We start from the raw sequence: 24,327 nt of genomic DNA on the forward strand, positions 1-24,327 counted from the left end.
TTAGCACCGAAGCCGGCATCCAACCGGCCATTCACTAAATTAAATGTATTCTCAAATGCATTGTTTTGGGACAAATAAAACCTCGTTCAACTTCACGTGCAAACTTATTTATTAGTTGACTCATTTAATTATGTGATGAGATGAATCATTATATATAACACCCAGTCAACTCATTTGGGTTTCGTTTAAAGAAATATATACTAGTATACAACAATTTTATTTATTTTTTTTTTATTAACGACAATCGCTAACAAATAATGCACATAACACCATGAAACACGCACTTTTTTTTTTCAAAAAAATATATGAATGCAGATCGCGAAATTTGAATGAACAATATAATATCAGACTTGGGTAGATCACGTCAAGATTCATACACCATGCACTTATCAAACCCTTGTACGTCGTTAAAGAAAAAAAGTGGTTTGTTTATTCGAATTAGACGGCTACCTTTTACTCTGTTCTTTAGTTTTAAATACAGAAAGTACACAGCTAATATTCGAATAGTAATCCAAATCGGGAATCTGAGTGTTGTATGATGCTTCTTTGAAAATTTGACCTGAATTTGTCATATCATTCTTAGAATGTGGTTCAAAAGACAACATGATAACAGAGAGGAGAAATATCTGTCTCTGCGAATTATCTTATTCCAGACAATTGTTATATAATATTCAAAGGTTGATCATTTAGTTTGTTTCATCTCCAAAACAATTGCTTTTAACTTGTTCAAAAAGAAGAAGAGGTTTTTATTGTTTTTTACCTAGTCATCATACTTTTAGGATTTTTATTTTGGGATATGTCGTAATTTAAGGAGAAATCATTGAGATAATATTTTTTATTTTATTTAAAAAAAAAACAGATTAGATTCAATTCAGTTATTCGAAACATTGTAAAGAACACATTGTCCAATACAAAGACGGCCAACATATTTTATTCTCTTATAACGGGGACTTTCGTATTTATTTTGTTGTATTATTTATATAATTATAGTTATAATCAGTATATATTTGTTGTTTTTTATTTACAACGCCACCACAAATAATAATAATAACACAAAAATTTGTTTGAAACGATCTCATATATCAATTTTGTTGATCGAATCTTTTATTGGATCATCAATGAAAAATTATTACTTTTTATTGTGAATATCGATAGATTTGACCCGTCTCATAAATAAAAATTCGTGATATCGTCTTACGAGAGACTTAATCTAATAATATATTGAAAAAGTTTTTTTTTTTTTAAAGCCCACTTTTCTTGATTTAATCATTTTAGACGAGGAATCCCCCCTCGATCCTATAAATCTCCTTGCTTACGCACAATGCCAGATGTCTCTCTATAGTTTCGTACGCCTTTTTCTGTGCTCTAATCTATTTCATGCATCATAATTCACAAATTTTCCCATTTACAGATATATATATATCCACCCCAACATCAAACTACACATCCCAATTACATTCACACATATTCCCCTCTGGCTATCGTCTCTCTCTGTTTAAACCCTCTTTTCAGCAAACCAATTCGATCGACTACCTAACCATGGTCGCTCTGTCACAGCTATTTCTTGATAATTTACCCATAATCAGAACATGCAAGCCCCCGTCCAGCATTTTCACGGAGATTCCCATCGTTGACCTCACAAAACCCGATGCAAAAACCATCATAGTCCAAGCCTGTAAAGAGTTCGGCTTCTTTAAAGTGATCAATCATGGGTTTTCCATGGAGTTTCTGAACCAATTAGAAGATGAAGCGGTCAAGTTTTTCAAATTAACCCAGTCAGAGAAGGATAAATCAGGGCCTCCTAACCCTTTCGGCTATGGGAACAAGCAGATTGGACCCAATGGCGATGTGGGCTGGGTCGAGTATCTTCTTTTCTGCACAAATCCCGAACTAATTTCTCAGAACTCCAAGGTCATTTGCCCTGGAATTTCAGAAACCTTAAGGTAACTTAATTATGGAAAACAAATTCTCGATTTCTCTTTGCATGTTTCTGTTTTAATTGTGTGAAGAAAAGCTAACCTAGCTATTTGCTGCAACAGGTGTTTAGCGAATGAGTATGTTTCAGCGGTGAAAAGTATGGTGTGTAAAGTTCTTGAAATGATAGCTGAAGAATTACAGATTGAGGCGAGGGACACTTTGAGTAAGGTAATAAAAGATGAGAGGAGTGATTCTTGCTTCAGGCTAAATCACTATCCGCCATGCCCACATCTCGGAGCATTGAGTGGTCTAAATTTGATTGGATTCGGAGAACACACCGACCCACAAATGATATCTGTTGGAAGATCTAACAACACATCAGGCCTGCAAATTTGTCTCAGCAATGGTACATGGGTCTCTGTCCCACCCGATAACTCCTCCTTCTTCTTCAATGTTGGCGATTCATTGCAGGTATAATATAATATTATATATATTTGATTTCAATATTGTTTAATCATATCAATGACTTATAATTAATTAAACTGCAAATATGCTGCAGGTGATGACTAACGGCAGGTTTAAAAGTGTAAAGCACAGGGTTTTGGCACATGATTCTTCATCAAGGGTATCGATGATATATTTCGGGGGGCCACCTTTGAACGAAAAGATCACACCTTTATCTTCATTAATGGAGGAGGGTGAAGAAAGTTTGTATAGAGAATTCACATGGTCTGAATACAAGAAATCAGCTTACAAGACAAGATTGGGTGATAATAGGCTCAAGCTTTTCGAGAAATCTACCGTCAACTAACTAGTCGCGTTGTACGGCAAATTAAATGGTAAACAGCCTCTCATAAACTCTAATCCCAAGAACAGGTTGAGTAGATCAATTAAGGTTGGGTAAGGTGGAAAATATCAGCTAGCTAGCTAGCTAGGTTTGTTCAGTAATTAATCCCTTTGTTTACTCACTTAATCAGGCAACTACTATATTATACCTTCGCAAATATTATCGATCTGTACGTACTTGAAGCCTTGGATGTGGTGCAGTGGGGCATTAATCTTTCATTTTTGACTCTGCGCGCCAGCAGTACTATTTTTTCACGAAAGATAATACATATTATTATTATTTATGTTGACAAACATTGTAATAGTAAAGAAAATCTGAATTATTACAGCAGGTTTTGTTGACTCTGAGTATAAAACTCGGATGAATACTTGTAGAAGCATATTATTATATAATAAAATGACGGGCCGGTGACCATCTCCAAAAAGTAAGCGATCTGGCTGCGTACGTGAATTATTCAAAGTCGTACCAAGCTGGCTAGCGATACATACATAATTTCATAGTCTTGAATTGAAAAAGTATAGCTACCAATAAATAACTAATTAATGACGGCCGTTCATTGGGTTTTCTTTCTTTGAATTTGAATACTTTGGAAAACGACGTCCAAGATTCCTACAAATCATTTACACCAAACATACATAGTTTAGCCGTTCGACGGGTACCCGATTCCCATCTCCATCCTTTTCTTTCAACATTCTCCACGTCATTTTTACGGGGAATTGGTGGGTCTCGATCCCACTAGGTCAAATCCCTAGTTGCCACGTTAACAATTCTATATTCCAGGTTTATTAATTTTTTAGAAAAAAAATATTGCAGCAATCGTAATAAACTACTACATACAGTTCCACTATATATATTTTTTCTCGATTTGAATATTGCCAAACATGGACGGAATCATTAAATTCATTTATAGGTTATCATTATTTGGCTTATAAAAGTACACTACAACTAGAGCAAATGTCCTTTGAATTTTTTTTAACAGTAAATGAATTTATAATTTTTTATTTGGCTAGCTACGAGGTTATACGGGATTGGAGGATGGGGGTCACTGACCTTGAGCCCCTCAAAATTATGAATTGTCATATTTGTTTATCCAGATTTAGTTCTTTAATTTCACTGTAATACGATTGAGACATGGTATAATTTATAGTATTAATTTGAAAAATATTCGCATGCATGTCTAATATTATATTCAAAGAAAAAAAATTGAAAGAAGTGAGTGAAAGTTCTTTCTTTTAAGACTTTATTTATGGAAACTTATTGTGGCTCACAATTAAGGTACTGTTTTTTTTTTAACGTACTTGTAATAATGTACATTATGATAACATATAATTGGTTTGCAACCTGCAATAAATTTGATGTAGTCCCACCAAAAAATTATTATCTCACAGACCATATATGTAAGCCTAAGCATATTTGCTCTCTATCTACTAAAGAAACGCACATTGTACCACAACAGTGTCACGTGAGTCAACGACACAACTTAAAAAAAATGATTTAAACTATAAAAAATACAATAATTTGACAACACAAATTATCAAAAAATTACAAAGAGACAAATATACAAGAATAAAAACATAATTTTTTTAAAAATTTTTTATCACTATTATTATTTCATTTAACAGGTGGAGCAGAGCATATAATAGCATGGCATGTGAGTCAAATAATTTAGATTACAAAAATGGGTGTGGAACGAAGAATGAAGATTACAAATTCAAATGTGCCATATATTCATAGGAAATCGTGGTCATGAAATAATTAAATGCTTGTTGGCAATTTATAAAGGTTAAAGATTATTTTGAACAGTAGTGATTGAAATAGTAAACCCTGCGTACGTACCAATGACATTTTCAACTCACGCCCTACCTCTCCATCTTTATTAAAATAATCCATTTATTGAAATTGAACTCTCCCTCATTGTTCCGATTTCTGAAATAGTAGAGTTCCAAATTTGTATCTTAGAATCGAACATTGAATAATAGCTGATAAATTTTACATTTGCATTTTCGAAAATTGGCTTATTCATTGTTGTGACAGTTGATAATTGTTGCAATTGAATGATTCGAAATCTATTGTATTTTTTACTCTAGTTGTTACTGCCAGTGGAATTTTTTATTGTTCCATTATTTAGTTTATTGATTGATATTCATGGCCGACATTGTCGGTAGTTGTAGGTTTCTTAATGGGATTTATTTGATTTCGATTCCTGATAGTTCTACATTGATCGAGATCTTCCAGAATCTAGGAGAAAAATGTCATGCCATAAATCTTGAAATGACGAAGTTGCAATTGCGATTATATATCGTACCAAATGAAGCGATCTGCAGGAAGGTGATCTCGACGTCATATGTAGTAGTAAGCCCCTAGACACGTTGAATGTGACCTTGTTTTCCAGAGGCCGGATTAAAACTACGTAGTGATGAGCTGGCTCATAATTAGTGGAATATTACATTTAGCTTATAAGTCAAGTAATGAAGTGTTATGCATATGAAGTTATATATATGTGAAAACGTGTACCTCAGCTCAAAATATTCTCCAATATTATTTTGCTTCATGATCTCAGTGGAAATGCATGCAAGTGATATACAATCATTCATGCATGTTATGTATCCAATCCATTACTTGCTCATTATATTATTTCACATTATAAAGTTAATCTGGTACTCGACTAGTCTCTGTTAGTTCTTGATTTAGAACGTTGTATCCTGAAATTGACTATAAACATACAAAATTTGAATTTTTTTAGAAAAATTCATCAAACCACATAATTATCACATTTATCAACGCAGTCGAAGTTGACATTTTTTCCCCACAGCCACGGACGGTCCTAGTGTCGTTATTTTTTGAAAAACAATCACACTTTGTGTTTTCTATTGTGAAATAAAAATGGGCAACTCTCACGAAAAAATGTTCATGCACTATTTGATTCACACAATTTTTTTTTGCACTTCTTACCTTGCATATCTTTTTATAAATGAAAAATGGCACAAAAGATTAAAATTATGATATTAATATATTATATTTGAACACAACTGTTTTAGATTTGATACAAAAATAAGATTTTTTATTCTTCACTTGTTTGAGTACTTAAATATCATATATTAATTAATAATAGATCTGAAAAAATTGATATATACTCAAATATTATAAATAAGTATTATATTTCAATATTTTGTATCAATTTTAAGACAAGAAAAAAATATTGGCCAATGGATTGCATAAATATCTTTTTGGAGAATGACCACAAATAAAAATATTCTTGTGGGGATTTATTGATATTTTTCGAATAGTTGAAAATTCATTATAGGATGTCTGTCTGAAGTTTGAGAAATTTGTGAGACAGCGCTTTGACTTTTGCGCAGATCCACCCCCAACATGCTTTATTACTTATTATACGTAATCATCATTGATTTATATCATTAATTTAATTAAACATGATTAAATTTGTCATAAATCAATAGAATGTCGAGCTCAAATGCGTATGGTCTAGCGTAGCTAGCTAATTCAATTGGTGAATACACCAATTAAAGAAATATATTAATCTTGTTTACATGCCAAGAATTTATGGTTGAATTATATATTCATGGCTTACAATTTATTTCTTTTAACACATTCACTTTTATCATCCTTCTATAGATAGGAAATTAGTATGATTTAGTTATTATAAGTTTCATATCGACCCATTGACTATTCAATTATTATAATAATAATAAATAAGTCTGATTCGATGTTTACTGAATTCTATCAACATTTAAAACAGATTTCAATAACGTTGACTATAATTATTTCATTCCCATAATCATATAGTTATATATATCAAAACCCTTTCTCATGCTGAACCATTAGAATCTCAAAAAATCAACGTTCACTATAAATTTAGATTTTTATGTAAATGTTTTATTTACGAATAATCATGCATGTTGATTATCATTTGATTGCAGAAGAATAAAATTGAAAAATGTGGAGGCTCAAGATTGCTGAAGGCCACGGCCCGTATTTGTATAGCACCAATAATTTTGTAGGCAGGCAAATCTGGGAGTATGATCCTAATGGGGGAACTCCGGAAGAGCTCGAAGAATTTCAAAAGGCTCGTGACGAATTCGCTGAGAACAGAAAGAAGGGGTTTCATTCATGCGCTGATTTGTTCATGAGGATGCAGGTATATTTATGTATGTATGTATTTATGTCAGTTGGATTGGCCCCGAACACTCGTGTACATAAAATATTGACTTCCAAGAAATAATATCGAATTTTATCCAACAGCTTAAAAAGGAAAGTGGGATTGACCTGATGAGTATACCACCTGTTCGAGTAGGAAAAAATGAGGAAATTACGTATGAAAAAGCAACCATTGCTGTGAAGAAAGCTCTGAGGTTGAATCGGGCCGTGCAAGCAAGCGACGGCCACTGGCCGGCTGAAAATGCTGGCCCTATGTTTTTCACTCCTCCCCTCGTAAGCAGCCATAATTTACCTTCACTAAATTCAAATGGAAACGGGGAACTTAACTTTTTAACATGTATTTTTCCGTCACATTAGATTATTGCTTTATACATAAGTGGAGCAATCAACACGCACTTGACACCTGAGCACAAAAAGGAGATGATCCGCTACATCTACAATCATCAGGTATCTTCGCCCCGAATCAAGATCCTTGTTAATTATTATTGCATGCACTTCATAAATTTTGGTGCTTGTTACATAAAGAACGAGGATGGCGGATGGGGATTTTACATTGAAGGACACAGCACAATGATAGGATCGGCACTTTGTTACGTCGCTATACGTCTACTGGGAGAAGGAGCTGACAGTGGAAATGGTGCAGTGGCGAGGGCTCGTAAGTGGATCCTCGATAATGGTGGCGCCACGGGAATTCCTTCCTGGGGGAAGACATACCTTTCGGTAACAAGAAATCCCAATAAGCCTATAATAACAAACGAACAATCGGAGAAGGAACAAAAAAGATGAACATAATCCCAACTTTTTTGCTTGTATCAGGTCCTTGGAGTGTACGACTGGGATGGCTGCAACCCGCTCCCAGCTGAGTTCTGGCTTTTCCCTTCAATATTTCCTTATCATCCAGGTAAATTAGAGCGGACTCATGTGTCGTTTTATCAGAAAAATCTGTTCTTCTGTAATCTAACAAGCACGTGTTCTTCAATAAAATGCAGCAAAAATGTGGTGTTATTGTCGCACAACGTATATGCCCATGTCATATTTATACGGTAGAAAGTACCACGGACCACTCACGGACCTGGTAATGTCCATCAGGCAAGAGATTCACATTAAGCCATATGATCAGATAAACTGGAACCATGCACGCCATGATTGTTGTAAGGTGGGGGATTAGACTGCATAAGTTAAGAAGATCTGAAATTTCCTTTTAAAATTGAAAGGGTTACCTTATAAAATTTCTACTTTTCAACGCAGGAAGATGTTTACTACCCTCACACCTTCGTACAAGATCTGCTTTGGGATACCCTAAATTATTTTACCGAGCCGGTAATGAGGCGATGGCCATTGAACAAGATTAGACAAAAGGCTCTGGATAAGACCATCAAATATATGAGATATGGATCAGAGGAGAGCCGTTATATAACCATTGGATGTGTAGAAAAAGTAATATTTTCGATCACTTGAACAAAATTTTCCCTAGTTTCCTTCTTAAATATTCAATGGATTTCATGGAAGAACAGGGTGTTTATTACATGCATATACATATGAATGGGTTGCCTTGATCCAGAGTTTGCAAATGATGTGCTGGTGGGCGCACGATCCCAATTGCGATGAATTTAAGCATCACTTGGCCAGGGTTCCAGATTACCTTTGGCTTGCAGAAGATGGAATGAAAATGCAAGTAGGGAAAATACATACCAAATATCAATTAAACTTTTCTTGTAGGAGTAAAACATAACAGTGAAGGATTTTTATTTTGTTGATTACACTAGAGTTTCGGAAGTCAAATATGGGACTGTACTCTAGCCACTCAAGCAGTAATTGCAACTGGCATGGTGGAGGAATTCGGAGATTGTCTTAAGAAGGCTCAGTTCTACATTAAAGAGTCTCAGGTTCGTCTCAAGAAACCAAAGATGAAACGTGATAAAATATTGCCTAAAGGTTTTTTTTTTTCAAGTCCTGGATTTAATCTCATTTGTGAATCATGTAGATAAAAGAAAATCCAAAAGGTGATTTTAAAGCCATGTATCGGCATTTTACTAAAGGGGCATGGGCTTTCTCTGATCAAGATCAGGGATGGGTTGTATCAGACTGCACAGCCGAAGCGCTAAAGGTGTGTCCAAATATTCTTTTTTGTTAGCATGATCAGGAATATAAAAGCTGACCCGAATTTGATATTTTTACTCTAAGCAGTGTCTGCTTTTGCTGTCACAAATGCCAACAGAAATTTCAGGAGAAAAACCTGACGTTGAGCGACTATATGAAGCTGTGAACGTGATTCTTTATTTACAAGTATGAATTCTTGTCATACACGAATGAATTTGTGCACTCAAATCTTGGTGATTAGTACAACTGAGCTCTGTTTTATTTGCCCAGAGTCCTTTGACCGGTGGATTTGCTATCTGGGAACCCCCAGTTCCACAGCCATATTTGCAGGTAAGCATTTTCAAAAAAAAAAAACTCATGATATTCAGGTGCAAACCAAAAGACCTCAAAAAGGGAGGACTTGTAGAAATGACAGAATTTACGATTGTGTGACAGGGTAACATTTTTTTTCCCTGGTTTCGTGCAGGTTTTGAATCCTTCTGAACTCTTTGCTGATATAGTCGTTGAGCAAGAGTAAGTTCTTATCCCTAGTTTAATTCCGTTTTTCTTTGACTTTTTTTTTGGTATTTATATGATTACTCCTAATGTAGGCATGTGGAGTGCACTGCTTCCATTATCCACGCTCTTGTATCATTCAAGCGCCTGCATCCAGGCCACCGGGAGAAAGAAATAGAGTTCTCCGTGTCAAAGGCATTGCACTTTCTTGAAGAAAGACAGTGGCCTGATGGCTCATGGTGAGGCTTTTTCCCTTTTTTTCATTTTCTGTCGACATTTGTTCTCAGAAACATTAGTCTTGGGATGTCAAGAATCTAACACCAAATACAAATCACAGGTATGGCTACTGGGGAATTTGCTTTCTGTATGGCACTTTCTTTGTGTCGGGAGGATTAGCTGCCGCGGGAAAGACATATGAAAACAGCAAATCACTTCGTAACGGTGTAAACTTTTTCCTGTCAACACAAAATGAAGAAGGTGGATGGGGGGAGAACCTTGAGTCCTGCCCAAACATGGTAATTATTACAATCGTTTCACATATTTTTAGTGCTCATTTCCGATTTCTCCAAGGAATAAGTTAATTTTTTTTGTACAGAAATACACACCATTAGAAGGAAACCGCACAAATTTGGTGCAGACATCGTGGGCAATGCTTGGTCTCATGTATGGTGGGCAGGTATAGACTCCTGGTTTCCTAGATGTCACCCGATTCAAAGGGAAACAGGGGGACTATTTTAAACCAAAATTGTACAAATACCTGCATATGGTTGACTAGTGATTATAATAAACCAGGCGGAGAGGGATCCCACGCCCCTTCACAAAGCAGCAAAGTTGCTAATCAACGCACAGATGGAAGATGGAGATTTCCCTCAACAGGTAATTGACTTGATATCTCTATAACTTCCGGTTTTTTAAAAACAAAACATAATAGTGAAGTTTATATATGATAATAAAAAATACAGGAAATCACTGGAGTTTACATGAAGAATTGTATGCTGCATTACGCCCAATACAGAAACATTTTTCCACTATGGGCACTCGGGGAGTATCGTAAACGTGTGTGGCCATCCCAAAGCCTGTAAATAAAATACACAGGGTCCAAGATTTGTTGTGAAATCCACGCCCAGCAGAAAGACAGCCAAAGATGTATTCCATAGATTTTATGGATCCAATGTTCTATATACATGTGCATACAATTCATCCACAAGGATGCAATGTAAGCATGTGTAAACATCGATGTGTATACCAATAAGCATATTCGAGTGCACGTGAGCCACTACATTTACCAATCTATATCTATATAAATATACAGATTGAATTGTGAATTTACTCTATTGTCCTTATTCTTATTATTATCTATTAATTACAATTATGCATTTACTCTTTTGTCCTTATCCTTATTATTTATTTACTATTACTAAACTTTTAAATTCAATCCTTATTATTAATTATTAATTACAATTATGCATTACTCTTTTGTACTTATCCTTATTATTTATTTACTACTAAACTTTTAATCCTTATCCTTATTATTTATTTTACTAATTACTCAACTTTTAAATTCAATAGCCGAGATTAAAATTTGTTTTGTGAAAAAAACATTACAAATATACAGATTGAATTGTGAATTTACTCTATTGTCCTTATTTTTATTATTATCTATTAATTACAATTATGCATTTACTCTTTTGTCCTTATCCTTATTATTTATTTACTATTACTAAACTTTTAAATTCAATCCTTGTTATTAATTATTAATTACAATTATGCATTTACTCTTTTGTCCTTATCCTTATTATTTATTTACCACTAAACTTTTAATCCTTATCTTTATTATTTATTTTACTAATTACTCAACTTTTAAATTCAATAGCCGAGATTAAAATTTGTTTTGTGAAAAAAACATTACAAATAATCTTTATCTATCTATATCTATCTATACTAATCTATACTAATATAAATATATGAACGTGACATTCATTTAATAATAATCATTAATACATATTTTTTTAAATCAATTTTCAATATATGATGCTAAATACATATTACTAAATAATATATTATCTATTATTAATCTATTAAGTATATGACTTTCATTTGTGAGCTTACTATTATATTATTTTTTTGTTTTACAATTTGTCATGTTAATGGTGTTATTTAATTCATTTTTTTTCTTAGTTTAATAAGATCATTAATAGTGTATTTAACTCAATCAAACTAATTATTATTTTAATTTACTTTAAATTTAATTTTAGTTACTTAAATTTATACATTGCCATCAAATAATAACAGGAAGACAAAGGGAAATGAGTCGGATTGAATAAAAATAAATTATTTATAAATATTAATGTCATACAAAATTTCTTTCTCTCATTTAAAATAAAAATATTTTCAGACTCTTTAAGTGTCAATAAAGATATGTGATTGAGAGAAATATTTGTCTTTAAGTGATTTCAAACATTGTTTTTAAGTCATTTAGTCAATTTTTTTTATAAATGCTGCTAAATAAATATTACTAAATAATATGCTCTATTTGATCATTTTGTATTCTTGCAATGAGAGGAGTTTTTTTTTTACCCTAGCGTTAACATGTTTGATTGTTATATGTCTTTTGTATTGATCATGTAATTGTGTTTGCATTGTTTATGTGATTTGTTTGTTTGCACAAAGAAAAGAGAAAACAAAATCAAATATCCAACAAAAACGATTATTTTTCAATTTTTTATTGTTGAGATATTTTGTTAATTTTTAAACACATAATGCATGTTTTCTGTTTGCTTAGATTACTTAGTTTGAAGTGACTTAGAAAATATTAAAAAGATTGAAATATTTATTCGTTTTTACCTTATGTCTCATAATATCAAGAGATAACATTTTTTATTTATTGGGGTAAATGTATTTTCAAACTTCTGTCTATAAATCAATATTTAAATTTTTTAAGACAATATTATTTTCTCTAATCAATTTTTTTTTACTTAAATTGATAGAAGGCATTTTAATTTGAGTTTTTATGTTCTTGCTTATATTATTTTTGTAATATTATTTATCATGAAAATAATAGGTGAACTACAAAATTTGGTAGGTCTAAGAGTCCTCTGGTGAACGACAAATATGGATAAATTATTAAAATATATAATATCCAGTAGATTTTTGACATGCGATTTTGCTCTAATTCAATGATTATGCATGATTCTAAATTTTAATTATATCACAAGTTAACGCATGCTTTGTTGTTGCTAGATATATTTAGTCAATAGTCTAATATGTTTCTATGGTTTAAGAAAAATTGTGTGACTTTGTATTATATTTTTACGGCTGCTTTTCTAAATGATTTTATTATGATTTCAAGGCACCATTTTTCATGTGTTTTTTAAAGAAGTGAAATGAATATCTATAAAACGATGACATTAATAAGGCTTCTTCTCTTTATTTGAAAAAAATATTGGAAAATTTATACAAATTGTGAATAATATGAGTTAATATTTAATTTGAGAGTGATTTATGCTTTTTATTGCTCGTATATACTTCAATTTTTTTGTTATTGTACTAAATAAATTATTTTTAAACTTTGAGTTATAATTTTTTTTCTTATCGAGGTTGTTTGTGTTATGATTTTTTTATTCGTTTTGGTTAGTATTGTTGGCGGTAATTGATTTTTCTGATATTATATTATGTGTCTTGTTGTTTATATAAAAATAAGTATGAGAGTACATCAATCAAAGCCACGTATTTTGGGTCTTCTGTTCTACGAAGAGAATAATAAATGGTTTCTGTGAATTATATAATTTCTTGGTTTTTCATACATATAGTCTACGAAATGCGTCAAATTTTGAACAAAAAAGTTTTGACAAACATAATTGATGAAAAAAAAAACATGTTAAATAAAAAAAAATACTGTTGTGTATTACTATGTTGGGTGCGATAATTATCCCTGCTTGGTAGAGCGGTCGAACCGTGGTGCTTGAGCTGCTGTGCGGTTTAAAAGATTTGAGTTGCACAATTACTACTAGCTATAGCTTTTGGTAAAACGACAAGCGATCGGTCTTACAATTGGTATCAGAGCCAAGGTCACGGGTTCGATTCCCATTGATTGCAAGGAGTGCAATTATTGGGAGGAAGATTGTTGGATGCAATAATTGTCCCTGCTTGCTGGAGCGGCCGAACTGTGGTGCTTGAGCTCCTGCGCGATTTAAAAGATTTGAGTTGCACCATTACTACTAGCTATAGCTTTTGGTAAAGCGGCAAGCGTTTGGTCCTACATACTATGTCCTAATTTCTGTATGATATAATTCAAGCACATTTTTTTTTTATAGATATTTGAAATTAGGTCTAATTAAGTAACATGAAACATATACATATATATTAAATCATATTTAAAGCAAAATGTTAAGATCAAGAATGATTCATATTTAAATTTCAACGAAACATAATGAAGAAGGAATTGAAGAATTGTATGTGTACGTTAAGTGCTATATAATGATTATGTTGCTACTTCATGGTTGTGCGACATATGAATGTCATATAAAATTTCAATATTTCTCAATAAAATAGTTTTTTTCAAAAAGAAAAAATTATTCATTTAGAAAAAGAATACATGAAAAAACAAATTGTGCATAATTCTCATTCTATTTATAATGGTATGAGAACAATTCTAAAACTTTGTTGACACAATATAATAGATCAATTTTGTGCATTTTATTGAGACATTGAGTCAGTTTCACTTTATTTTCTCCAATATTATCTCGATATATTTCGAGGTGATACGAGATTGTTTTTGTCTCTTTTTTTTAGTCAAAGTGTTTAACTAGCTAATTCATAACATATATGATGGTAGCATAGAAAAATCCTCGTCAAATAAATTCACTTAGCAAAATATTGAAATTCAAATAAAATTCTACAATATTTCATCAAATTAATTTTGACTATCATAAAATGCTCATCAAATCTAAATGATTATATTATTAGATGATATTGAATAAGACAAATACTTTGACATATATTTGAATGATATCTCATATGCATATCTTAATTACATTATTCGTATCTCTTCTCAAGCTTTTTTAAAATACAATAATTAATTTTGTATATCGTTCCACAAGATATAAAATATTATAAAACAAAATATAAACTCGATAGAAGAAAATTTTTTTTGTTTCAATGAATAATATAATATTATGTTCTAAACGCAACAAATGAGATTGAAATTATATCATCATCATGACATGATGCTCGCAATCATTATTTCAAAGCTTCCAAAAAATGACGATCAAGATGACTTTCTTGAATTGTGTCAGATTAAATGAGGACACAATTCTAAGATATAGCCATTTGGAAAAATTCAAGTATTTTTCTCACACTGATTGAGAAATAGTTGTTAAAAATTTATTAACCTTACAGCTATATGTTGATAATATTGATACTAAATATATAAAAATGATATCACAAATATCACAATATTTGAAGAAGGTGCAACATCATTCATTAGTTATGTTGTTGAAGAATATATAGGTTATAAATACTTTTAGTCACAAGTGAAAACTTATCACGAGTAAAAGCATTTTTTCTTAGCAGTTATAGTTGATTATTGTCAAATGTTGAAAAATCATTTAACAACAAAAAAATAGTCGGAAAAATAAGATTATCAAATAAAAACAATATAGAAAATCGAAAAAATGTCGTGATAAAGAAGCAAACTACGAGCATGTCAGATCCCGGATAAGGATTGTAAATAACATAATAGATGTTAAAGACGATCAGATACTTGTTGAGCATATAAAAATAATTATATGTATATCATAACAAACTACGACAAAGAGCTGTTGAGTTGTCAAAATCAACCAAGAAGCATATTGGAAAGTGTGTCAAGTGGATAAGATACTTTCTCTGATTTATATACCTTCTATGGTCATGATTTTTATTTTTTATGGCTTAGTTTGTTTCAGTTGATAAATGTTAATAACCATGTTTTAATTCATTTAAATATTATTAAAATTTCGTACCTATATTTTCAGTAATTTAGTTTTTTACGTGCAACGCACGTGCATTTTTCTAGTGAATATATATATATATATATATATATATATATATATATATATATATATATATATATATATATATATATATGTTCATCACCAGCAGTGCTCGATCGAGTTTCATTTTAGACTATTCCCAAAACGCGCTTTATATTATGGTGATAAATTCTATATAGGTCCGATAAATTAATGGTGGAGCCACAACTGCACGTCTCGTCTTTAGCTCCCTCCAGCTTTGTTCTCACGGGTCCTGATTTACAAGAATTTGATAGATGGATTCATAAATTTTGTATGGTTTTGGTTCCTTGACTCACGCTTATATATGATTTCTATCAAAGTGATTAATCAGAAATCCTTTTCTTACTTTTTACCCCCTCTGCAGGAACCAAGCACGAGTGGCGACCCCAGAATCCAAAATATCATAATAATGCTGGCAAGTAGATAACATTGTCTTGATTTCGTTGCATTTTTTTTCCACCAACAGAGCAATTAAAACCCGATACTTTATTCTCAAGAGTCTGGTAATATCATCAGTATCGACATCGTTCAAATCTACATAAATTTCATGGGTTTTGAATTTAATGCCAATATTTGTATGGGTAAAATGCAATTTGATTTTTGATTAAATAGTTGAAGATAGGCATGAAAATGTAGGACCACTGAATTAAACCTATATGGCTACGCATGCTCGGTGCACATTTCGGCCCCATCTTTTTGGATGCTCGTAGCTTGATATGACAATCGAATAACTTGAATGTAAAGACCAAGATAAAATTTTCAATTTCTTAATTGGAATGAAAGAATACCTAAAATATATATTTTAATAAAGATGATCACAATTCATAAAACATTCAGGCCATTGAAACACAAGTTGCGCAGTATCAAATATTATGAAGCCAAACCGCCAATAAAATGGAATATAAATATCAATCACATGATCTTATACCAATAAAAAGCTATATTAAGTTAATGATGTGACCGATCAAAATTACTAACTAACGCTAACTATTTGCTAATGTTTCCCTGATTCTCGATGCATCTAACCAATACATGCAGACAACTTCACGGCAAGTAACAGCTACACACTGCATCTCATTGATGATTAATCCTATATAATTATGCTGCATCATAATGGCGGCAAGCACAACATAAAAACAAAGAAACGAGTCTTAAGCAAATATAATCTGTGCACTTGATGGTCTTAGATCAAAAAGGGTTTCAGGTGCATCCACGATTTGCCATTTAACCAAAAATTTGTGTTTCTTATCAGTTGCGGTGCTTGAGTTCAGCCTCCTTATATGGCCCACAGCTACATGAAGATTCTGACCAATCACGTAAATCTTCCATTCCCAACCGTTGACACAGAAAGGCTTGCCAATTTGCTCCGGTAAAGGGGGTCCTTCTACAACATCCCAAGAATCACAGTCTCCATCGTAAACCTTTACTTCTGTTCTTTCATCCTCTGTAACCACAAACAAGTGCTCATACATCACCACACTTGAGCCTGTCCAGCCTTCTCGAAGTCCAGTGGCCATATGCTCCCAGACATCTGTTTGTGGGTCATAAATCTGACCTCGAGGTACCACATACAAAGGCCAAAACCAACCTTCGGTCATGAGGAGCTTCCCATTAAGAACTGCTGCATCATATGCAGCCATGTTTGTTCTCATGCTAGCTACTGGCTTCCAAATCCCTTTTTTTGGATCCAAGACTTCAGCTGAACTGAGATCAAACAAGTTTGAGCTGTTTCCTCCGGCGACATATATCATCCCATTGATGGCCCCACTAGCAAAAAATGACCTCGCGGTGATCATCTTTTTCATCACAGTCCATCGATTCTTATACACTTCAAACTTTAGAACTAGATTAAGCGGGCAATCCACGTCTGATATCATACCACCACAAACAAAGAGAACACCCTCGTGTGGGATGGCAACACACCTAAACCCTTGAGGACAGACCTTGTCCTTACAAGGCATGGCAGGGATTGTATGCCAACAGAAGTGGGTAAGGTCAAGAACCTTCCACTCAATTTTTCCGGTACATTTATGATACGCAAATACAAAAAGCCATGGATCATTAAACCCAAGCTCCTTTCTCCAACTAAAGAAACGCTCCTTGCTGCCAAATAACGAATACCATCTTTTGCAAGCAGCCTTACAGGCTCCATGATTATCAACTGGAACCCGAAGAAGACACAGAATAGCAACATCATCAGGGAGTCCCGGAATCAGAGAACATTCACTATCAGATAGATCAAATTCCACATCAGGATCTAGCACATTGGATCGCATCGCAGCTAACCTAAATTTTGGAGACATGGTAAATTGAGAATCCCCCAGTTTGTGCACCGAAGCTTGACGTGACAAAATTTGTTCGATTTGATCTTTCTCCCCTAACTCAAAAAACCAACTTAACTGAATAAACGCACAGCAAAAATACATATCAAACAAGATTTCATTTCATCGGAGATTACAATCTCAGAATCAACCATAAGTACGCATCATAAATGTTTCAAAGAGCGAAATAGTACCAAATTCGACCTAAAAATAAGCTTTAAAAACAATACACTAACTGTTTTCGCCCTTGGAACCAAAATTCATCCTCTTCGGTTCGTAATGGTACGATACTTACCGATCTTTAAAGTTTTCATGACCGATTCTACATTCATTTCACAGCAATAATATTATAAGTTGATAATCTCCAAAACCCAGTTCGTACTATGTTCCCATCGTTGAAAGATTTCAATATCTTAGATATTACACCCCATAGCAGCATGCAAAATTACAGACAAAACAGATAAGACAAAGGAATGAAAATTATAAAAAATATATATAATCACAAGCAATTACTTACAGATAAGAATACAAAGATGGAACAGCTTGATCGGCTTCCGCAAAGAAACGAGGGTAAAGGGGTGATTTTTCTGACATATTTAGCTGGATTTAATTTAATCATTTGATTAACAATGAGGTCCAGACCCACCCTTGTTTTGATTGCGGGCTGATTTGGGCCTCCATGTATTTCGGCCCGCGTACAGAACACATCCAGCCTGCACCAAGATAAAGCATCTTAATTTGCATGCAGTTAATATCTATTCAAAGATCTGAAACTGTTACAAAATGACCAAATATACGACATGCAATCGTCCATTTCATTGGGATAACTTTTCAAATAATTTCATCCAATATAATTAATCATGGTCCAGCAATATATGCTTTTCTTTATGGACTTCATAAAAATATATATATATACTATCATATCTTTTACTATAGTCTATATATATAATAAATTTTGAATAATTAGTTATGACAACTTTTCTAGATTTTTTAAAAGACACTATTTAATAGCATGCGTATATTATATAATCGACTCTTGTTTTGAACAGTTTAATTATCTCAGACTTCGTTCATTTGAAAAATGAAAGAGGAAGGAAGGTAATTATACAACTGAAGCCAATGTGAAAGAAATATTTTTTTTTATATAGAAAATATTCATAGCTTTAAATCATAATGTCTTGCATTACAATAAGTCAAGTAGGAATGTTACTAGAAATCCAATATTCTACATTTGATGATATAAAAAAAGCATTCCTGTTTGCCAATCTTGGCATATAATCATGAAGAGAAAAGAAAATGTTCAAATCCACAAAAATTTGTATCTCTAGCGCAAGTGTCCCGGCCACTTGGTCGCAAGTCTGCAGTGGGATCCAATATGTCTTGATAGCTTCAGTAGAGTCGGAGAAGATACAAATACCTGTAAGTTGTAGACAAAATTTCACAACGTATAATATGTAATTCTGCTACTTTTACCGATCCATGATTTCTAATGTTGCATGCTGAAGCTCCCTTCGCTCGGCCCTGAGAATCTCTAACCATGACCCAAGGGGCGGATCTATTGTGTGGGCAAAGCTGGCCTTTTACCCAGCAAGAATTTTAGGCCAAAATTTTTTCAGTCTGTATTAAATATTTGAAAAATGATTTTGTTTGATAAAATTTGGGTGTGATGTTTTAATGTTATCGTTAATTGCGTGTTGGGATTTTTATTATTATTAATTTTTCAATATTGAGTTGAATATTTTGTAAGAACGTTCTTAGATATTAAATAATGAGTATTGGAGTAATTTGGATTCAGTGATTTCTATTTGAGTATGTTGTAGTCAAATTGAGCAATTATTTTGGGTGAATTATTTATTATATCTAGATAAAACTTTACCAAATATATCGAGATAACGACAAAAATCGCAACAAAATTTTTGCCCACCAAATCAAAAGTTTCTGGCTGCGCCCCTGTCACCTCCGATCCCAAACACTGAATCTATTGTTGTGCTCCTCAAACCCTACATCCAGTCTAAACTGGTTCAATAATGGTGGCTAACTTACCGATTTATACACATCAAACAATACCACAGGTCAATCCCTAACGTGCCCTGAAATGTATTCGAAGGGATGCATTGGGGTGGTGTGGTATATATAACGACACTCATTGATCAATCGTCATCATAAGCAAAAGCAATTAAGGTTTTGCGGTAATTATGACATGAAATTTTTTAATCACTGCATACTTTTCGTTGCTTGAACTGACAGTGAGACCAGTTAAGCCACACCTTAATTAAAATATGTTTATTTATTTGTTTAAATTAACTGTGATTCTTTTTAATATTTTTTGTGTTGTCTTGTTTCTGGCTCTCTTATAACCAAGATTTAAAAAAACATGAAACATGATGAAACATTACGATCAAGTTTCAAAATTTTACAAGATCAAAATGGTTTAATACGTTATAATTAAGTGTGAAAAATGTTTTAAATTATTATTTTAATTATTCAAGTCAATTAATAGATTGTATAATACATAAAATACAAATGTTAAGAATAAATGTTTTAAACATGATGTCTTTTGGGTGTTTTTTAGATTTATTATCTAAAGTAAAACTTAAATTTATATTTTATTTAAAATATTAAAAATTAACTTAAAATTTTATCTAATAAATTACACTTTTTAAAAATTTAATATGGTCAAATAACGTTTTGTTTTACTCGAAGGGAAACATTTCCTCACTCTTTAGAACTGCTCTTCTCTGGTTAATTTGGTGTGCCCTTAATCACAGGGAATGATTTAATAAGAGACAAATAAAAGCATTAAATTTTTTTTAATGAAAATCTAGATATATTTATCAAGATACAATGAATCTTGCGGTGAATGCCATATAATTATTGGAATCGACTCTTAGATTCATCACCCTCCACTTCAAGTATAAAATTTATTAATAAAAATAGAGTAGAAAGTGGAATGCATGCAAATACATATATATACATATATATATATATATATATATATATATATATATATACATATATATATATATAAAGTGTCATGGAATTGATTTTGACATGGGTGTGAAATTTTTAATTCTGCGGACAAAAATCTACTTTATAAGTGTAGATAAGACATAATGATAAAAATAATAAAGATAAGAAAATGATGCTGATCCATCGGACATTTATGTAAGTATGATCTTTGTCAATCAAAATTCGAGGATCGGAAATCAGGATTCTGGTGTCTTTAGTCTCTTGTAGATGATATTTAAGATGATAAATCAGAATCAATTATTTTCATTGAAGCTTATCGGATTGACCAAGTCCATTTTTTTCTTCTAAATATCTCAATCCGTGTGAACATGGCATGATTAATGTTACATTTCACAAAGGAGAAAAGGCCACATTTGATGATGTTACGTTGCATGCATGTGAAACACACAATGGGCCGGGTATCCCTACGAAAGCGTGCGTGCGTGCGGAGGTAAACTCAAATGTGAAAAACATTTTTATAGGACAAGCAACGCTTTTATGCATGTAGGACATGGTTTAAGCTGTAAGCATGACAATATTCAAATTCTCATTTTAGCATGATACTTGTACCTAGACCCGATCACGATTCCTATAACTAAAATCGGAACTGATATCGTTGATTCTAAACCATGGACTTGTGATTTGGTTCTGAATTCTAAAAATATATATCTACATATATATAAACACGTTATATTATGCAATTAATTAATTATTTTGATCTAAATCAATTAACTTGCTAGTTTTCTCAACCAAAATCGTCGGTCACATATCCAAGCAGTTTGGTTTCAATTTCAACTTTCCTTGGAACCATAATATCTATGTTGGAAGCGGGGTCAGGTCTTACTCGTACATGAACCCATTGACGTCCTTAATTTTTTAAGTTTGGTTGAAAGTTAAAATTATTTTAAAATTACAAAAACGTTAGGTTACTAAACATGATAATTCATACTTTTAGAAAATTTAAGGTCATAAATATTCGAATGAAATGTAAAATTTGTCTATATATTTGACCATAAAGACTTGATCCATTCAAAGCGAACGTAGGTGATAATTTCGGTATTCTTAGGCGCGTTTTGCATGGGCTATGGAGTCTAACTTCGAATCTGCTTACATATCATTAATCCAATGCTCCTCCAATCCACTTTTTAGTTCATCACCTTCATCTTCACCTTTAATTTATTAATACAGCATTCTCTCATTGCAATCAATCCACTGTGTGTACACAGTTATTTCCGAATATGCATATATAAGTAATGGTTTAGAGTGTATTTGGAGCTGTAATATTTGGTTAAACTAATTTTTAAAAACCTAACCATATTATTATTTTGATTCAATTTACTATCACTTTCCATATTAAAAAAAACTCAATACAAAGTGCAAATAAATAAATTTGAAAAATACCAAAAAAATAAATATAGTTGAAAAAGATATAAATCCGCTTGCTAATAAAAGTTTAGGTACCCTTTGCACAAATCGATCAAGTGCGCTTCTCTTAGATAATGCTTGACATATGCTATGCTATTTATATGAATGATATCATTGTGCACTCAACATATAACACATGTACTAATTAATATATATACTGAATGATAATTATAATTGATGAGATCCTCTTGAAATGGGCGAGCCGGGTAAGGAGCTTCAATCGGATCAAATCAACAATTTTTAATGTTTTGGGAATTTTGAGCGAAGACAATGGCTTGAACGACACCTGCAAACAATGAAAAGAACTCGTGAATGGGCGTCGGAGGGGTTTCCGACGTAGCCACTCCGATGATAAAGTCAGCAGGTTGTATGATGATGAACTTCGAACAACATTTGAGGAAAAATACGTAGAATGCTTAAATTTCAAAGGGTTTTATTTTTCAGGATCTTTTAATGACATTAATACCTGCTATTTATAGGAGAGGAATGGGTAGTTATCTCGATTCCCGTGTCACCTACTAAGTGGGTTTACCATACTAGCTTCTGATGACTTCTCGGACACTCCAAACCCAAGTTGCTCTGGCGGATTAGATTGCCTGTAATGATTACACTCGAGTGTGGCTCATTTATCGAGGTAGCGCTATTCTCGAGGTTGCCCAAGTGGATATCCAACCGAGAACATTACCTGGACAGGTGAGAAGCACCCGGCCAACTCTATGAGGACCCGGGCTACTCGTAAAGGACTGCGGATGAAGCCATCACACCCGGGAAGGGAAAACTTACCCGGACTTTCACAAAACTACCCGGTACCCCGGTTTGTACACATGGGTTTCATATGAACAAACCCATATCCTTATGGGGGTATCACCACCCATCTGGAAATAATGAATCAGAATTCTTTTCTGTAGAGTGAAACTTCTCTAGTTGAGCTAAATTACGTGACTAATATAGCTGTATGCTACTGAGTGCATAGAAAATGCTCTTCCACGCCAATCCAGGATAGCTGCTGAGCTTTGAGGCCATACAAAATCCACATATACGATCTGAGAGCTGAGCTGGTCGGACTGATATGTTTGCCAAGCAGAGTTGGGCTTATTGAGGTGCCGAGCAAGGTCGGACTTGCTTTTGAATGGAAACCATATCTACGTCTTGAACTCAAGTTCCCACAGACGGCGCCAATGATGAGATCCTCTTGAAATGGGCGAGCCGGGTAAGGAGCTCCAATCGGATCAAATCAACAATTTTTAATGTTTTGGGAATTTTGAGCGAAGACAATGGCTTGAACGACACCTGCAAACAATGAAAAGAACTCGTGAATGGGCGCCGGAGGGATTTCCGACGTAGCCACTCCGATGATAAAGTCAGCGGGTTGTATGATGATGAACTTCGAACAATATTTGAGGAAAAATACGTAGAATGCTTAAAGTTCAAAGGGTTTTTTTTTTTTCAGGATCTTTTAATGACATTAATACCTGCTATTTATAGGAGAGGAATGGGTAGTTACCTCGATTCCCGTGTCACCTACTAAGTCGGTTTACCATACTAGCTTCTGATGACTTCTCGGACACTCCAAACCCAAGTTGCTCTGGCGGATTAGATTGCCTGTAATGATTACACTCAAGTGTGGCTCATTTATCGAGGTAGCGCTATTCTCGAGGTTGCCCAAGTGGATATCCAACCGAGAACATTACCTGGACAGGTGAGAAGCACCCGGCCAACTCTATGAGGACCCGAGCTACTGGTAAAGGACTGCGGATGAAGCCATCACACCCGGGAAGGGAAAACTTACCCGGGCTTTCACAAAACTACCCGGTACCCCGGTTTGTACACATGGGTTTCATATGAACAAACCCATATCCTTATGGGGGTATCAATAATCATTGATTCATATATCATAATTGAATGAAAGATCATGATTTATTCGTTTAAACAAAATTGTTCGATGACATATGATTGAAATTTGAAACCTCTCTCCCCCTTCCTTTAT

General features: G+C 33.2%; 3 protein-coding genes and 1 long non-coding RNA gene across 4 annotated transcripts; 3 read left to right on the forward strand and 1 right to left on the reverse strand.

Annotated features, from left to right (window-relative positions):
* The first annotated feature begins 1,377 nt into the window (after positions 1-1,377).
* LOC140815328 (gibberellin 2-beta-dioxygenase-like) lies at positions 1,378-2,981 on the forward strand. The gene is made up of 3 exons (XM_073174452.1): positions 1,378-1,943; positions 2,040-2,388; positions 2,477-2,981. Exons 1-3 carry the CDS (start codon positions 1,378-1,380, stop codon positions 2,726-2,728), a joined length of 1,167 nt encoding a protein of 388 aa, XP_073030553.1. The 3' UTR covers positions 2,729-2,981.
* Positions 2,982-7,076: 4,095 nt separating this feature from the next.
* Positions 7,077-7,575, forward strand: LOC140815340 (uncharacterized). Its single transcript, XR_012114347.1, has 3 exons — positions 7,077-7,213; positions 7,298-7,387; positions 7,466-7,575. It is a non-coding gene; the product is annotated as an uncharacterized lncRNA (long non-coding RNA).
* LOC140815715 (dammarenediol II synthase-like) lies at positions 7,575-10,217 on the forward strand. The gene is made up of 13 exons (XM_073174776.1): positions 7,575-7,595; positions 7,757-7,841; positions 7,930-8,096; positions 8,189-8,377; positions 8,502-8,615; positions 8,707-8,826; positions 8,925-9,047; positions 9,128-9,226; positions 9,311-9,370; positions 9,507-9,553; positions 9,631-9,774; positions 9,873-10,050; positions 10,131-10,217. The coding sequence occupies exons 1-13, from the start codon at positions 7,575-7,577 to the stop codon at positions 10,215-10,217; spliced, it is 1,434 nt and encodes a 477-aa protein (XP_073030877.1).
* A 6,258-nt stretch (positions 10,218-16,475) lies between these two features.
* LOC140815325 (F-box/kelch-repeat protein At1g30090-like) lies at positions 16,476-18,411 on the reverse strand. Its single transcript, XM_073174449.1, has one exon. It carries the CDS (start codon positions 18,009-18,011, stop codon positions 16,737-16,739), a length of 1,275 nt encoding a protein of 424 aa, XP_073030550.1. The 5' UTR covers positions 18,012-18,411; the 3' UTR covers positions 16,476-16,736.
* Between the last annotated feature and the right edge of the window lie 5,916 nt (positions 18,412-24,327).

Source organism: Primulina eburnea, chromosome 15, assembly GCF_022965805.1.
Source record: "Primulina eburnea isolate SZY01 chromosome 15, ASM2296580v1, whole genome shotgun sequence".
NCBI lineage: Eukaryota > Viridiplantae > Streptophyta > Magnoliopsida > Lamiales > Gesneriaceae > Primulina > Primulina eburnea.

Excerpts from the sequence above, each read along its gene's own strand:
- LOC140815328 (XM_073174452.1), top strand. The coding sequence starts at position 1,378 with ATGCATCATAATTCACAAATTTTCCCATTTACAGATATATATATATCC. Across the intron at positions 1,944-2,039 it reads GGAATTTCAGAAACCTTAAG|GTGTTTAGCGAATGAGTATG; the intron begins GTAACTTAATTA and ends TTGCTGCAACAG. Across the intron at positions 2,389-2,476 it reads ATGTTGGCGATTCATTGCAG|GTGATGACTAACGGCAGGTT; the intron begins GTATAATATAAT and ends AATATGCTGCAG.
- LOC140815325 (XM_073174449.1), bottom strand. The coding sequence starts at position 18,011 with ATGTATTTTTGCTGTGCGTTTATTCAGTTAAGTTGGTTTTTTGAGTTA.
- LOC140815715 (XM_073174776.1), top strand. The coding sequence starts at position 7,575 with ATGGTGCAGTGGCGAGGGCTC. Across the intron at positions 7,596-7,756 it reads TGGTGCAGTGGCGAGGGCTC|GTCCTTGGAGTGTACGACTG; the intron begins GTAAGTGGATCC and ends TGCTTGTATCAG. Across the intron at positions 9,371-9,506 it reads TTCCACAGCCATATTTGCAG|GTTTTGAATCCTTCTGAACT; the intron begins GTAAGCATTTTC and ends GGTTTCGTGCAG.